At 49.6% G+C, this 17,200-nt stretch overlaps 1 protein-coding gene across 2 annotated transcripts in view; it reads left to right on the plus strand.

Moving 5' to 3' along the window:
- Positions 1-8,197: 8,197 nt before the first annotated feature.
- The window catches only part of ANK2 (ankyrin 2), a 343,812-nt gene continuing 334,809 nt past the window's right edge, over positions 8,198-17,200 (plus strand). The window contains exon 1 of one of the 2 annotated variants that reach the window (XM_075750947.1): positions 8,198-8,626. In XM_075750947.1, the coding sequence (XP_075607062.1) occupies positions 8,555-8,626 (72 nt within the window). In that variant the 5' untranslated portion in view covers positions 8,198-8,554. The remainder of the gene's footprint in view (positions 8,627-17,200) is intronic. The other variant, XM_075750956.1, reaches the window with a different exon arrangement.

Raw genomic sequence — 17,200 nt, forward strand, 5'->3', positions numbered from 1 at the left:
CTGCTTTTTGCTCAGGGTTGGTGTTGGAGATGACAGCGAGGGTCTGGGGCTGGCAGCTCCGGTCCATGCCCTGATCCCACACCGTGCCCTGCCCGTGGCCACCCAGCCGGGCACCCAACACCTGTATTTACACCAGAAATCACAACTGTGGAAAAACCACAGTGAGTCTCTTGGAAACTTTAAGCAAGAGGGAAATAATTTCCCTCTACCTATTTATTGATTCACGTAATTTTCTTTTTCCTTTCCCGTCCTTTTTTTATGCTAGTTATTGCTCTCTCTGTCACTGGTTTCCTGGATGCCAGGATGAAAGGTGAACCCTTATCCCTCTAACGCTCTCGTCGCCACCTTACCGCAAGCGTGTCTGAAACCCTGCTGCTCTCTGCCAGGTCCATTGCCGCACTCTTACGCCAGTGGAAAAACCAGAATAATACAATTTGAATCGGGGACAAAATATTTGAAGTTATTTGGGTGTCAAAACATGCTGCTGTGCAGCCTGATTTGGTTTAGACTATATAAATATAATTCTATAACCATATTTCTCTCTGCAACTGTTTATAGATACAGCTGCAGTGGCAGAATGGATCATCTGCAGCTTCCAGCAGGGACAGACACCCAAAGTCGTTTTGCAATTTTTAGGCCTGAGTTTGGCACCATCTCCTGTTGCAGACACCCTGATTACGACTCCTGTGCTGTATTTTATATCCTGTTTGTTGTCAAAGTATTTTACCGCGACCGGGGACGCGTTGCTTGCGGCTGGGTTGGACTCCTCCCTTTAGGGAAACCTGACAGTGTGGCCCACTCTTTTTAACTCGTACTCTCTTCCTTTGTTGGTAGGTATCCCACATTTATTTTGTCCTAAATAGTGTATACTCACCTCTTTGTGTCAAAGCACCAATTTTAAGGAATGTTTGAATATTTTAAAGCAACTGGTAGCTGGTAGGCGTTGAGCAGTGCATGTGGAAGAGCAAGTCCTTCCTTAGGGAGCTTCTGGAGGAGTTCGTATCGGAAAGGAACGGCTGGAGCTTTCACAACGGGCAGGTACGGCCGTGTTGGCTAATGATGAGCGCGGTCACATCGTCTATGGAGATGATAACTTGGCCTTTGGATGTGAGGTGGTGATTTATGTGGGGAAATGGAGGTATTCCTGCTGAAGCTGGTGGTAGGTAAGGCTGACAGAAGGGTAGTGTTTTTTGCGATGTTAGACTGGCATCCTCCGCGGGGAAAAGATAGCTTGCCCGCTGGGGACAATGTTTTTTCTCTCTACTAGTCCAGCGTGAAGGCTGCTGGATGGTAAACAATGTGTGCTGCTGCGTGGGCAGAGGTTAATCAAACTGTCTTGCGCCAGTGGTTCTGCTATCGGCAATCGCCACCTTTCCAAATTGCGATAGCTGTCTCATCCGCCGCTTTGCCTCTTTGGAAAAGGCTTGGAAAGAGGGGCGCTGCTGTCATCCTGCCGGTGGCCAAATGGAGTTGGAGGCAAACAAGCCCTGTCAAAAATTAAACTGAGAAGCAGAGAGTTTACAGTGCAAAGTCAGAGGACCTGACTTGAAACATTTTCTAAATATAATGGCTTTTGCTTTCTCAGTGCAAGAGGTAGGAAAGCAAACGCTGGTGTTTCCATCGTGTGCAGGTGGGGACCCAAACGCTGCGGGCGGCAGCACGCGTGGGTTGAACCTGGCAGCGGCAGGAGTGGGAAGAAGAGGGGATCGGAGCTGCCGGCTAGCTGCAGATAGGAGGGTGTCAGCTGTTCTGGGGACACTACCAGGAGGTCCCAACCCAGGTTTGAAGGGTTAATTTTAAAGGGTTTTTTTTTTTTTAACCCTGTGTCTCACCACGGTTTTAGCCATGATGGGAATTAGAAGTGTCAACGTACTGCAGGGGGGCTGTTCTCATGGGGTTTGCATCGCGCTTAAAGCTGGACGTATCGGAAACCTCCTGGGAGAGGCTGGTCTGCCTTGGACAGAGGCAGTGCAGTCCCTTCCTTTCTCACCGTGATCTCCTCGGAGAAGCGTAAGGAAGGCATGGCTCCCAGGGGAGCGCTGGGACAGGCTTTCCTGGCCTCGGCAGCTTCCCGGCACCAAGGGAGACTTCCTATGTGAAGGAGTGCCTGCGGATGAGGTGATGCAAAATCACGTGGTAATGCAGAAAATAAGAATTCCATATGTATGACAGTAATACTACCAAAAAAGCCCAATAGCTAATGCCCAGCAAACACCTTTGTCATGGCGCTGTATTCCCCTGTTGTTTCTGATACTATTCTAGATTTTCCCTGCAAAAGAGGTGGGAGCATCCTCAAGGAGAGGCCCTTCTCCAGGGGGCTGCGTGCACGGCCAAGCGTCATGGAGAAGCCGAATAATGTTCCTGGCCTCAGCAAGCTGACTGGGTTGTGTGACTGCAGCGTCGCTTGGAAAAGTCCCGTGTCTGCTGTGGAAAAGACAAGGAGTCATTTTGTCACAAAGCAGAGACGTTTTTCGGTGACATCGCTCTGCTGTAGATGCTCACAGAATAACTTGCGGAGATCTCCCGGACTGAATGGAAATGTCAAATGTGGTGCTATGGCCAAATACAAACAGGTATTTCCGGAGTAAGATGGGTATTAAATAATTATCTGTGAGATAATAGCAATCTAAGAAGCACACGTGACAAGTCTAGCATGACTAAATACTCGTTTCGGTCAAAATTTGAGGGTTTTGGTCTAATTTTAAATGCAGTGATTCAAAAAGCCTTTTCATGTAGCGGAGAAGTGTCTCTGGCTATTTTGAAGCTGGTAGAGACACAGAAATATAGATGCTGCTTCTTAAATATATCTTCTGCGTAATACCAAAACCAAAATGAGGATCCTGACATTAGGACAGGACAAGACGAAAGACTAGATAAAGCCACTGTCTATCTTTAAATACCAAAACACAAAGCCCAGCATTATGTGACACTAATCTATGCAATACCATGGGCAGCTTGAGGCCCATCAGGCCCATCTGATGAGCTTCTGCCACAGTCCCATCTGTTTTGTTTTCATCTGTCACTGCGACTCAAGAGCCACCAGAGAGGGAAAAGAACCGGCCGTGTCATGCACTGGCTTTTTGACATCGATACAAGCGGTGTGGGAATTGCTAGGGGTTGTTTCCTGCTACTTACCATGGGTATCAGAACATAGCGTGGGGGGAAAACTCACAAATTCTATAAATACCGCATCATCTCCCACTTAAGAGTAAATACAACTGTCATTCTTCAAAATTTTTAGACGGAAAGCTACGGTTACACTGCCTTTCAGCTGTTCCCTAACCAAAAGGGACAACGCATGTCGGGCTCGGGACATCGGTTTCCCATCGGTACAGTCTGAATCCTCCTGAAGGCGCCGCTACCACCACGAGACGGAAAAGGTACAAATGGGCTCCGTTAGCTGGAATGAGCTGGTATCGCTCCATACGGTTGTCTTAAATCAGATTAAGATTTGGCTGACAGCAGATGTTACAAGGAAGAACAAGTAAGAGCGGCCGTATACCCAGTGGGAGTGAGGTTTCCTTTAGCTCGCACCCCGTCTCCAGCAGCACCAGTGAGTCGGTACCCAGGGAACAGGAAAAAACTGGATATACAGACACTGAAATGTCCCTGAAACAGCCCCTGAGCCTCTGGAGGGCAAAGTACTTCTTCAACTCCTACTTCATTATCCCTTCTAGTAGGCTCTTTTTCAGTCCTCGGTGACGCCTACTAACAAGTAAATGTTCTTTCTCTGTATTTCCCACGGGCTGCCCTACTTTACATCATCACCTTGGAGATAGAAAACACAGTTCTGTGCAAAATCAGCATCTGCTTGTCCCACCCAATTCTTGATTCATTTTCTTTATTAGAGGTGAGGAATTGAAAGCCTGACCCTGCTGAAATCCCTGGGCAGGTCGCAGTTCAGTTTGGTGCGGTGGGGGCTGCGGTTTTGGAAGGTGAACGCGGCGGCAAGGAGAAATATTTCGGGCATGCCTCGCAGGTCGTGGCATAGCTCGCCGTTTCTATCCTTTCTGCAGCGCTTTTGTTCTCCAGCAGTTTCCATGGTGCCCCGGCTTTGTCTGCAGACCTGTCTGCAGGCAGCAGTCTTCTCCAAACGCGCCGCACAAAATGATTTTACAAAGCGGTGCATCGCGTTGCGTCGCAAAGCTGTAGCGCAGCCCGCTAGGCATCAGCTGCCGCAAATATCTTGCGGGCTGTCTCATGGGCGCATCTGTAGAAAGTCTGTATGGATTGATGATTTTTAACTGAAGGGAGCGATATAGATGATGCTACCTGAGAAAGAATCCGGGTCAGCCTTTCACCAGTCACATTTGGCAAATTAAAATAACAAGAGAAGGGTCTTATCCAAAGGCATTGTTGCTGGCAGTGTAGCGTTGCTGTTAAAAAAAAAAAAAAAAAAAAAAAAAAAGAAAAAAGGCAATAGAGGGCATAACACGAAAGAGCAGCCATGCTGCTTGCTGCAGCACTCTGCAAATTTTATCTTCATCTGACATGGATGTGAAAGGAAACTATCTGTATATATATAATGCAGCATCGCTCCCCTCAAGTGGAGACTGGCAAGATGAGGTCAAGCTCATTTCTCCGTTATCCAGCTGTTAATTCTCTGCCATTGGTTCTGGTACCGGAGCACTGACCCCCTGAGCTGTGCTGTCAGGTACAAAGTCAGAAGGGCTGAGTAACTTGGCCCCTGCTTTTTACGCCCGGGAATAATTTCCCTTGAGAAACCCTGAGCTTTGAGGGTAGAGGCTGTTCAGGGGATAACGGTAGAGAGTTTATGGCCCGATAATAGAAATATTTCAGCAAGAAAACTGATTACGTGAATCCTACGGGCTCTTCGTCCAAAAAGAACTGGAGTGTAAAATCACTGCCCGAGTGAAAAAGCAGGCGAAAGGGCGAAGCTGGGCGAACGGGGGATTTTTAGCTCCCAGGCACAGCAGAGGGTACAGTAAATGGTGGAAATAAGGCTGGAGGTCTGTTAGCAGGCTGTGTACAGGAATGCAATTTAATCCAGGACCTGCAGATATCAACAAGAAATGGAACAATATCAAAGTACAGAGAGAATATAACTGAGGACACAAGGGCAGCTTAGAAATAGAGATGTCCTAGTCACAAAAACTCAATGCTTTGAGCAGAAAAGAGGTTTTGTTCATTAAGGTGAAGCTTGTGCTGTGCGTTGGGATAGAACAGGCTGCTCCCCAAAGCTGGCCATGGAACTGAATGGTTTGTAAGTCTTGGCAGAGGTTTTCAAAGATGCCTAGCAAATTATAATGCCCAATTAAATAGGAATCGGTCATCCAAGTCCCTTAGGCGGTCCTGAAAATCACAACCACTCTGCACTGCATCTCATTTTCAGTCAGATTTTTTCTCCTCCCAGCTTCTCTTTGCGCTCCTCTTCCAGCGCCATCCCCAGCTCCCGCTGGCACAGACCTCCGGCTGCAGCCCGAGCCAAGTAGCGGGGCTTTGAAACACGGCACTGGAGCAGCCTCGGTGGGGACTGCGGAGAGGCTCGTCCTGCCCTGCTGAGGCCGTTCAGAGCTGACTCTGTGGCAGTCGTTAAACACCAGCCAACCGCTATTTTTCCACCAGACACCTCCCTCTCACTTTTGCCCCATTTTTGTACCTCCAATGTGGAAACATGAAGCCGGATCAACGATGAAAAAGCAGGCTGTGCTCCAGTGAAGTTAAAAAGTGTGAGATCTAGTTTCAATGTTGGGGTTTTTTGATTTTTTTTTTTTCTTGGCCAATATTAGCATCTCACATGCACGTACCATGCATCTGACCTGCTGGGCTACAGCTTCTGGGCTGTGCGTCGGTTCTGGCGGAGATGATGGGGGTGTGCGTCCTTCACGCTGGAGGATGCTTTGGGAAGGAGCGTTAGGTGAAGGACAGCGCGCGCTGAGCACATCCTGCAGAGCGGGGCACGTGGCACGGAAGGTGGGACTGTAGAGAGGCAAATCCCTAGCACACGTGGTCCTCCGCTGAACACAAGGTCCCCAAAGAGCTTTAATTGACGTAGACGAATGTTGTCCTTTCGTGCTCTCTTCAATTATTCCAAGCTGAGCAGCGCTGAATCACTGCCTCCATCAGTATTGGTCCTCCTCTTCAAGCAAGGCGTGGATGCTCTAAGAAAGACAACAGAGGAATTGAGAAAATTGGATTGTTCTTTATGTATCTGTATTTTTCACCCTGTACGTTGGGGCCTTGCACTGGTCACCAGCAGGACACGGGCTGGTTTCCTCCTCCCCTCCCTGCTGCCAGGAGGCACTAACTATCTCCCAGAGCTTGCTCTTTTTTTGCCTCTGAGCGAGAAATTTGGTGCAACCACAGAAACAAAATTAGGACGAGGTGCCTTGGGGCTCTTCTGCCCTCTGTCCCCCCCTGGTTGAACCTCTCAGGATTATTTGGGGTCAGGAGAGAGATTTTTTTCTGCAATCAGCCAGTGCTGCGGGCCATATCAGTAGAAGACCACATGGAGCTTTTCTGCACTAGATGAACTTCCTAGGATCCCCTGGGAATTTTACTGTCCCTGAACAGGGTCATTGGTGCTGTCTGCGACAGGAACAGCGTCACAAACTTCCCCGGGAGCCACCCTCCCACAGCACCTTTAAATCCCCCAGGCTTCAGGCTGACCCTTGGTCATGGCCAGAGCGCTGCTGCCCTCTTGCCTGTGTCTTGGTTTTCCACCAATTCCCCCCGCTCTACCCTTCTCATTGACTTAGTATCTATTCCCACCGCTTACCACTAGATATTATTGCTGCTCAGCCTCCAGATCCATCCAGTCTATCCGTGACCCTGGAGTTCTCCAGCTCAGCCTGCAGCAGCCTGGAAACGTCGTGGGAACTAAAATAAAATAAAAAGAAAACTGTTTGATGTGCACGAGGCATTGTGGCGCCGGGCGCCCCGGCGCGATCCGAGGAGGAGACGTGTCCTTGCGTGACGGAGGTGACGTGGGCAGGCGTTGGTTCTGGAAATAGTGGGAGATGGAGAGCGGTCACGGAAAAGATAGAGGTAAGCAGGACGGAAGCTCTTGCGGTGAATGGAGGGATGTATCTCGCAGTTGTGTTTGGCTGGAGTTTTATGCTCCTCTGAGTCTGAGCTTTCCTTTGGATGGGTTTGTAAAAGCGTCACTTGCACCTGCAACGTTTCACAGATGAGAAATAACAGCTTTCCCCATCCAACAGCTGCTGTCTCTTGGTGGGTAAAAGACACGCTGTGAGTTAGAAAAAGCTGCTGCCCTCCTTTCACATCCGCGTGAAGAGTTTCCAGTCTGCCTTGTAACACAAAGGCTCTTTCAGCCTTTGTTAGGCGCTAGGTAATGTTTAAGTGAAGATTACGGTGCAGAGTCGCAGCTTATGAGCTGGGTAAAAATTAAGAATGAGTGAAATAAGCAGTCCATGTGTATTACATTTATGTGCTTTGTAGAGGAATGCTGTGGATTAACACCTTGTATTAAAGAACAAACCAGGTATTTTGGTGTGGATTTGTGACATGGAGCCACACTTAATCCTTGGCCAGGCTTGCAGGGACGTAGGGAGCTCCCATGGCTAAAATCTGGAGCTGAGTGAGTATAATCAACCATCAGAACCACTTGCCTAGGGATGTAATGGATTCATTTTTACTCGACGATTTCAAATCATCTTTCTGACATGTATATTGTGGCTCCACCAGCGGTTGGGGGTTTGCTATAGGAGTCACCGAGGGGAAATTGTTTTCCCAGAAATTCCTGTCTTATGCGGGAGATCAGACTCTCTGATTATAGGGTCCCTCGTGGCCTTAAATATCTGAATGTAGGCAGCGGGGAATAATTCTTCCCCTTTGATGTTCTGCCCGGAACAAGGCCACGAGGCAGGCAGCAGATTAAAACCCTGCCTGCGTTTCTGCGCAAGCAGAATGACGATAATCGTACCTGAACCACGAGCCACGGTTTTATTCCTGTGTTTTGCAAGGCGGAGCTGAAGGGGAAGGTTTAACAAGCTCTCCTCTGCTGTAACGTCACCCAAAACGCCCGTGGGTTTAGCCCGCGGCTACGGGGAGAGTGTGGGTCCACGCGTGGGGCAGCGGTGCGGGTGCAGGGGGAGCAGAGGCGTGCGATGGGTGATGTGCGTGGGGGTGTGCGAGGGCTGTGGGAGGACGAGGCGGGTCCTTTTCCCCCGTTCCCCCCCCCCGGCAGCGGCGGAGCTGTCCATGAGCTCATCGGGAGCCCGGTCCCCGCCTCCGCCCGCCGCCGCCTCCCGGCACCCCGCCGCGCCGCACCGGCTCCCCCCCCCGCCCCCGCGCCCTCTCGCACACCCACGCTCACACCCACCCACCCACCCACCCGCGCAGGGGCCGGGCGTGCGGCCGCGCTGCAGCAGAGCCCGGGCAGCGCTACCACCGCCGGCCGGCCCGGGAAGGTCCCCCCCCCCCCCCCGCCCCGGCCCGTCCCCTCCATACCCACCCACCCGCGGCGGGTTACCGGGCCGTGCACCCCGGTATGGTGGCGGCCGCGGGTTGCCGCCGGCCGCGGGGCTGAGGAGAGGCGGGCGGCGGTGGGAAGGAGCCGCGGGGCGAGAAGATGGCTTCCCCCGCACCCCCCGCACCGGGAGGCGGCACCTCGCCCCCCGCCGGCCCGCCGCGCCTTCGCCAGGTGGGTGCGCGCCGCGGCGGCGGCGACACGCGTGTCCGCGGCGCCCCCACCCTGCGTGGGGCAGCGCCTGCACGGGCGGCAGGTGCGGCGGCGAGCGTGTGTGTGGGGGGGGAGAGACACGGACGCGGGGGGGGCAATGGTTCTGGCTGGGCATCGGTGGCCGGGAGCAACGGGGCTGGTGTGTGGGGGTGTGTGTGTGTGGGGGGTCTCCGCTGCGTGGGGGGGCGGCTGCTCCGCAGGCTTCCCTGCCCGTGGGAAGGGGGAGATGGAGCCCCGGTGGACGGGGAGGGGGGGCGGAAATATTGGGACCCGAAGGAACACTGGCAGTCGTGGGTGGGTGGATGCTTTTCTATTCTCTGCTTGTCAGTCAATAAAAAATACCCCGTGAAATAAGAAAACAAATAACCCACGCCCCCCCTCCCCGAAATCATTTCAGGCAGCGCAGGTGTGCCGGCGGAGTCCCACGCACAGAGGAAAGCGCGTGTGCGTGCGCACACGCGTGTGTAACTTCACACGGCTGTGAGCAGCGGTGGTGCACCGCGATGCATCCTGTGGTGCGTTACTGCTGTAGCAGGGCACGGCGAAAGGCATGAATAAAATCTTAATTAACGTAATGCAGCAATTTTCCAGCGGCCGTTCCCGCTCTGGCCGTACGCAATGCTTTTCTGCTTGCATCCATCCCCTTGCACGAGGAGAGCTCTGCTTTGCGGCGGCTGGTGCATTAATTTACATTTGGAAGGGTGAAGTTGCTCGCAGGAGTTGTTTGACGTTCTCTACCCGGCTGGGTCCGTACCGCCGAGCTGCTGGGGGTCTTGGGAGGGTTCACGCCATCAGCGCTTCGCGTCTCCTGACCGTGAGAGAGGCAGAAATGGAGGGACGCGGTGCTGGCGTGTTCGATTTGCTCTTTCCTGCTAAGGCTGTAACGTTACCGTGGTAAGATTAATAAAGAAAAAGCTGTTGCAAAGGAGGATTCCCGATGAGTAATCAGATTAGTATAGTATATATGTATTCAAACATAAATCCAAATATAAATCCCATCCTCCTATTTTTTTTTATTTTTTTTTTTTTTTTTCATTTTCCCTGAGAAGCTGGTGGTACCCTTGACGAGGAAATCTCGGGGGTCTGCAGTTGGGACAGGCATCTGGAAGTCTGGAGGAATATTTAAACTCTTCAACCCCTTTACGCGTTGGAAGTTTGGGCTGGATAACTCGAGCAAAAAGGTCTTTGTGTGGGTTTGCTTCTGACCCCGGCTGGAAATGCCACGAGAACGGCCGCCCCCCTCACCCCCGTGTATTTTGGCACTTCCTGCTCCCTTCCCTACTGGAAACTGGGAGGAAACCAATGTGATTTTAGTAGCTACATTTGGTTTTAGGAGGGAGAAAAATGAGCAGGGATCTCCCCGGTTTATTGGCAATCCGTACTGGGAGCGACCGGCAGTACCAGCGGGGCAGATGAAGAGCGTTGGAGGGGGGGAAAGAAGTTCCAGGGAGTAAAGGAAAACTGGAATACAGCACTGAGGAAGGATCCAGCACGTTCAGCGGCAAACCCAGACCGCCACGTTCCCCGGAGCGTTCTGAATTGACCTCTCGTGGGGTTATCAGTTTTACGCGAGGGAAAAAATGACGGTGTAATACGCTGAGTTAGTACGCGGAACTCATTCGTGAAAAAAAAATGAGTGCTGCAGTTGTTTTACTGTCTTCCTATGCGTTGCGTCCACTCTATATTTAGAATTATTTTTAATTGCGGTTAGGAAGAAACCACTCGTCAGCCGTCTTTCTGACCTACGGCTGTGGTGGAGTCTAGTGTACATTTGAATTCTTGCTGCCCTTCAATGAGCTAGCATCCACACAGCTTCTTGGGTCACCTTCCCAGGAATTTAAAAGTCTGGGAATAAACGCCCAAAGCCACTCAAGACCAAGGTAAAGAACACGACGGTGGCTGAAGTCAATCGATTTTTCTATAAATCGCTACAGCCTCCCACTTTACCAAGCATCTCCTGCATTCTTAGGACAGAGGGAGAGTAGACTCGGGAGAGTGCAAAACGAAAGGGAAGCGAACCCATCTGCTTGAAACCATTGTGCCGACTGTTGGGTTATCACGACGCGCTTATCCCGATAGCCCTTAGTGAAAAGTGAAACGAGCACCGTGCCGAATTCCCGTCGAGCTGGTCCTTGAGGTTAGTCCCAGCTTGCAGCTCGGTAGCAAAAGTCACTGAAGAAGCTGTTCGAACCAAAGTTGTATTTGTGGAGCTTTTACTATGTCTTTCAGTTCATTTAAGAGATGTTTGAATCCGTCCTTCAGGTTAAATATAGATTTGGGGGCACTTGCAGGACTGAGGCCGTTATTTGCATCTGTTAGCCGTGAACCTGGTTTAGCAAGAACTGTATTTTACCTTAAACCCCTGAGTCGTACCCTTTAAGCTGTGCTTGAAGTACGCCGTGCCAAGTACTGCGGTCAGATACCGCTGAAATTTGTTACGTAAAGCTCAGGAACGTACCGAACAAAAAGCCAAGTTGTAAATGAGACCGTCGTGTTTGGAATAGGATGGATGGTTTTTCTCTCCGTAGTAGTCACATGAGTTATATTTCCACTTTTTTTTTTTTCCTTCTAGTTGCAAAGGCTGTACTTCTCTTGTCAAAAGAAAATTTAAACGCTTATCCTCGCATTAGAAAATACAAGGGTATTAATAAAATTTGCAACCTAAATACTAAGTGTCTTGCATCAGAACACTTGATCTGTAGAAGAGAAACAAAGCAACAAAAACAGTATCGCAGGGGAAGACCGGGACGCTGGGTTGACGTTGCGACACGGATCCGTGATTAAATGACCCCTTTTCTGCATCTCCCGTTGCCCGTTTGCGGGCAGGTCCCTTCTTCCAGCCTCTCTGGAAGCTGTTCCAATGTTCAAACCCCACGTGAGCAGCAGGGTCTACTACACCGGCGTGTCCTCCTCGGCCACTACGAGTGTGTCAGCGAGGGGCACTGCCGTTTCTGGTGACCCTCCGCGTTTGTAAAATCAAGTTGGCTTCAGAGGAACAGGTTCAGGTTACTGTATTAGCACCTGGCTGATGGATTAAACGTTGTTCGGAGTAAGAAAGAAATGACTGAGGGTACGAAAAGGGTTCAGTTCTGGTCATTTGAACAACCAGAAGATTTCAATGAGGAATCCTGTTGTGATTTTTTATGTGTGTTTCTGTGAGTAAAATAAAGGAAATGGGGATAAACCTCCCTCTTGCTAACTGCTCCCTAGGAAATATTTTTAATCCATCGAAATTGCAAGCTGCCTAACTCATGAGCAGGAAAACCGTACAATAATGATTGTTCTGTTTACGGGACAACGTAACATTAAGGTAGTCTAGTGCTTTGGGCTTGAGCTGGGTTAAATAGAAACAGGCCAGCGGTGCTAAAATTTGTGAATACTGCATTAGACGATACTAGTTTTATCATTTAGTGAAGAATCTCAAGAACACCTTTACTGGAAGAGAGGGAATATCCTCTCGCTAACGTAAATGCTTCGAAGGGCTGAATGCTATCTAGTGACTTTGCTGCATTCTAAAGGGACAGGTGAAAATTAAACTGAGATACAGGTATCTGAATATATTATCCTGGGCAAGCAGTTCAGCGTATAGATAGCTTAGAAATGACAACAGGTCAGCCATCGAAATAAAGTCGATTGTCGAGCTAGGCAAGAAGTCATTTTTTTCCGTTTTGTGAAGGTATTAGGTGCTCCAGCATTTTGCTGCGTCGCACTAGGACAAGCCTTTCAACGTTTTTTGTGACGTAAAGAGAAAAGACGCGTGAACGGGTGCTGCCCGTCTTCCCCGGGCTGAGCCGTCCGGCTGCGGACGGCCTTTCTGCCATGTTCGGAGCCAGAGCCGGAGACTGGGATTCCCGCCTCACCGACCCTCAGACTGTTCCGGGGTCCTCGTTGGAGAAGGAATTCTCCTGCTGGAAGCGCCCCGCTCGGTGTTATCTGCCCTGGCACTTAGGTGTACTGCTCTCCTCCCGCGCTGCTGAGCGCGCATGAATAAATCGATGATCTTAATCCATTATCCGATACGAAAGGAAAGCGTGCAGGAGTGTCTTTTACTGTGGTTTGACTGATCTCAGTCAAAGTTGCTTATCATCGAGCAAGGTACAGCGGTCATGCGGTAATTTTCCCGATGTCATGCTGTTATTGATCCCCCCCTGAAATCCCTTCGTTCCATATAACTCTCTCTCGGTAAAAAACCTGTCTATAAAAAATGATACCTGGAACCAAAAATCCTTCTTTTCCCATTCAAGCTCTTTTCCGTTTCCAAATACGGTTGGACGTATTTGGAAATCCAAGTTGCAAATCCGTGAGAGCAAGACGTTCGCTTGAGTACTGAGTGTGGAATGTGAGACCTGCAGATTTTCCCCGGTACCTGGTTACTAGGAGAGCCCAAGTCGCCACAAGCGGTCGAGATGGCTGGAAACAAGAATCGTGCCTGCCCTTCTGTATCGTGCCCGAGGGGACTCTCGGATGCAATAGCAATTCATCTCTGGGCTCAAACGCCGGAGTTTTTCAGCCCGCCGGATCACATGAACTCTAACAGATGCGGTCTAATCGGTTTGAGGTCTCCACCTGGGGCTCGACAAAAATCTGTTAGGGGGAACGCTTCAGTCAGTGCGTGGGACCGCAGGAGCTAGTTTTCTTCTCTTTATTTGGTTTTCTCAAGGAGTTTTCCCCTGCAACTCTACTGGATTTTGTCTCTTTTCTCCTGTAAAAGAGGAGAGGACAAACCCTCCTCAAAACTTGTGTGCCGCTGCAGTGTTAGAGGTCGTCTTCTTGCCCATTCATACCACCGACTATTCCTATACCACTGCTGTGCTTTGCTGCTGCCTTTTCTAGCCCCGCTGCTCTTCATCCCACTCCTCACGCTTTTCCTACTCTGGGACGTTGGATTTGAGAATGTTTGCAGCATCTCTTCCGCGGGTGGTTTAGACTGCTGCCCCTCCCAGCCCACCCTCGCAGGAGCTTTGCTTTGGGCAAGATGTTGTTCGCCTTTACCTCTTTGCTGGCACGGATTCTCGTGCCATAATTTCAAAACTTAGATTGGTTTGAATTCCCCATTTTCAAGGATTCCTTGAACTTTAATTTGATTCAAGCTTATTTTTAATTTTACCTCCTGCCGCTACGAAGAATTAAAAGTCATTTGTTCAAAACTAGAATGACTTGAAAAATCAGGCTAGTGAAACACTCGCTTAGGCATCAGAGCACAGAGTAAAGAGAACATCTGTCAAAACGAGCATTTCTTTTTCAGTGAACCACGTACGCCCTGTCAAAGGGAAAAGGGTGCTAGAAAATGTCTTCTCGCTGATTTGAAATGATGAAACATAATGCATAACGAACCTGGTGCATAATAGATGCAGGCTAATGTAGGAAAAAGTAATTACAGGTAGTGCATAAATAACTACATATACCTGGATTACATGTATAAATGACTATGCTACAGTGTTACTTAGGTTGCAAAACCAAGCACTTAGTAGTTACAAACTAATAGAATTAAGGGCTGTGCAATCTTAATTCTGTCCCCTACCGTGTCTGCCCTTCACACTGAACGGGGCTCTGGCAAAAAAACCCCAAATGCTTCACTGACCATAGAATTAGAAACCGAATCACAATATATGATAACACACTGTAGGATAACAAACGTACTTCTGCCACGCTGCCGATTTTTTTTAGGCCCCCCAGTTGAGAAAAGGGAAATGGTAATTCTGGAAAGTTTGCTTCCCGGCCGAACATGAAGGGAATTTGCAAGCAGAGATTAAAGGTACAGCTCTGGGTCTTTACCCCGGCAAAATTCTCCTGGGGGCCGGGCGTCCGGCTGCACCGCACGAAGATTATCTAATCCCCAGGGGAGAAGAGAGTATGTATCAGGGAGGTGAAATCTTTTACAATGCTTGCTTTCTGTGGCATTCGGCGAGGGAATCACGCACGGTCACGGGAGGAAGAGGTGCGTCGCAATGGATCGCGCACGGAGCGCGTGCCGCGGAGGATGGATGGGAAGGACAACTCGTTAACAGCCAACTAATTGCTGGTGCTGTGTAAAGCTAAGGGATACTTTCTGAAAGCAAATGCAACCTCGGCTAGAGCGTTAGTCCAATGCCTAACAGTTCAGCTCAGTATTTGCGTTTCGGTCACCTGAATAAACAATCTCAAGGCAGGCAATAGAGATACTGGAGCTTTTTGAAAAAGTAGCAAAAATACTCTCTAATAAAAATCTGGGATATGGAAAATTACGGCTGATCCTGGGTATTCGGTCCCGTTTGCATGCCATACAGTAACTGAAATGTAAAGCCTGCAAGACCTAGTCTTGGAAATTAGCAGATCCTTTCGATCACATGTGAGATTCTAAAATGAGGGAACTACGGTGAATTGTCCTAATTTACACAGAAAATGTGTGCAAAGATTGGCCGCTGCCCTGAAGACCACTTTAGTTTGAGCTAGTGTTTTTGGCCTGCTGGGGAGGGGAAGAATTGAAGTTTTTAAATCTGTTCGTGTCCCAATCGGGTCTTATCTTGGTTTGTAGAAAAGAGCTTGGAAAGGCAACAAAAAAAAAAAAAGGGGGGGGGGGAGTAAAGCAAATTGCAGAGCATCATCTGTCAGTGTTCCCAGAGTCAGTTCATTTAGTAAATACTGCCAGGTGGCCCGTGTATGTGTAATGGTGGAGTATCTAAACCAGGTGGAGAGGAAAACAAACAAGGTGGTGTTCAAATATCACGACTCACTCTCCCAGTGTGTAAAACCAGAAGCTGATGATTTTGTAGGCACCAAAGGGACAGCGATTCCTCGGGGAATGCTTCCCCTGGTAGCGGGCTTGTGGCGCTGGGGCACCCCCAAAAATAAAGCCAGCGGGAGACCGTTTGCTGCCGAGATGCAGTTTTACGCTGGAAAGCAAACCCATCGAAACCCAAGCAGGCTGCTGCTGAAATTCAGAGAGGGAATTTTATTTTTTTTTGGGGGGGGGGGGGGAAGGGAAAGCATCCCTGGAGGAAGCTCTCCCGGCTGGGAGCAGGGCTGTGGGGAGAGCTGCCCAACAGCCTCCTCCAACCCAGGAGCCCGCTTAAGGGCTGTAGTAATTACACCCAGGTGGTGCTAATTGTGAAGCAGGTGCATCACACCAAGGTCCTGTAAATCGGGTAGAAAGTGCTAGAAGCAGCTGGGAGTGTTGTTTTAGCATGGCTCCAGTGGAAGCGGCTGCTCCTCGCTGGTTACAGAGGTAACAGATTATTTTATTTTTAATATAAATGTTTAAGAAACAGGGGCTGAGCTAAGGGTTGTAGTTTCATACTGATTTCTGTGTCGGATCTACTGCATTTATGGTTTTGGTGCTCTGGGCTTGTTAGGAAGTTTCTTTGTGTCCGTCTGAACTTACGTGTATGTACCTGTGAAAAGAGGAGTGTGTTTGGGAGAGGCTTGGGGAGTTTTGGGGTTTTTTTCTATTGTTTTTTTTTTTTTTTTTTAATTTGCATTAGTAGTGTTTTGGGTTTTTTTCCTGGGTTGCTCCTTCCCTTACAAGATTTGTCCCTGACCGTGTTATAGAAGGCTGATTTTTGGCTGTTGGTGTGATGTTTTTTGGTCGGCGAGTCCTTGGGGCTGGGCTGGGGGGGTTGGAACCTTCCGGGCTTTGGGGCCGCCGGCTCTGTGGCGAGGCTGCGGGTGCCCCCTCTGATCGGGGTGCCCCGGGGTGGGAGCGGGAACAAATACCACGGTTTGCTTTGGGGAAACACCCCTCCTGCCTGCCTTGTGTCCAAGAGGATTTGTTTCTTAACTTGAGCTGTTAAATGTTGAAGGAATAGTGCTTCTTACCAGTCAATAAGGAGGAAAAAACCCCTGAAAACAAACAAACCAACCCTCCCAAAAAACCTTAATGCAACCTTTTCAATGCGAAATACAGATTGCTGCACGTATGTTGTGGAAACACACCTCGTTGTTCTTCATGTCTGCAGCTTTGGTGCCTCCCAAGGTTAGATGTTAGTAAAGCAATAGTAAGGTTTGCCGTGAAACGCCAACGCGGTCGTGGTGAACGTGCTGCGTCTGTATTTAAGTGCTTTTTTTATGACGTGCATATTGTGAGGTTTGCTTTGTATTCAGGTGCCTTGCACTGTCATTATCGCCGTGCACTGTAATATATCGCTGCATGTGATGTCACTAGGTGGTGTGATAAACGAAAAGGTTGACGTTATGGTGACAGAGGAGTAGCTTTGGCATCTGAGCTTACCCTCGGCATCACTCTTGAGCTATGGTTGCTGAGAATATGTCCGTGGAGTGGGAGATAAGCTGTGTTGGTGATGGGAGAGCTGAGCTGGACCTCCTTTCCCCCCCCCGTTTGTGTGGAGAGAAAGCTCTTGGGTGTTTGTAAACAGTAACTGGGCTTCAGGAGTCTCCCAGTTAACTGTGGGGAAAGAGCTGACTAACGGAGTGGGGAAAACACTAGATTAAACACAATATGTTCTGTTCCGATGGCCTTTCTTCCTCTTTGATCCGCTTTTCATAAACGCCTGGCTGGCCTTACTGGGATGCGGGGTAAGCTGGGAAGCGAGCAGGATG

The sequence above is a fragment of the Balearica regulorum genome, chromosome 4 (genome assembly GCF_011004875.1).
Source record: "Balearica regulorum gibbericeps isolate bBalReg1 chromosome 4, bBalReg1.pri, whole genome shotgun sequence".
In the NCBI taxonomy this organism is placed as follows: Eukaryota; Metazoa; Chordata; class Aves; order Gruiformes; family Gruidae; genus Balearica; species Balearica regulorum.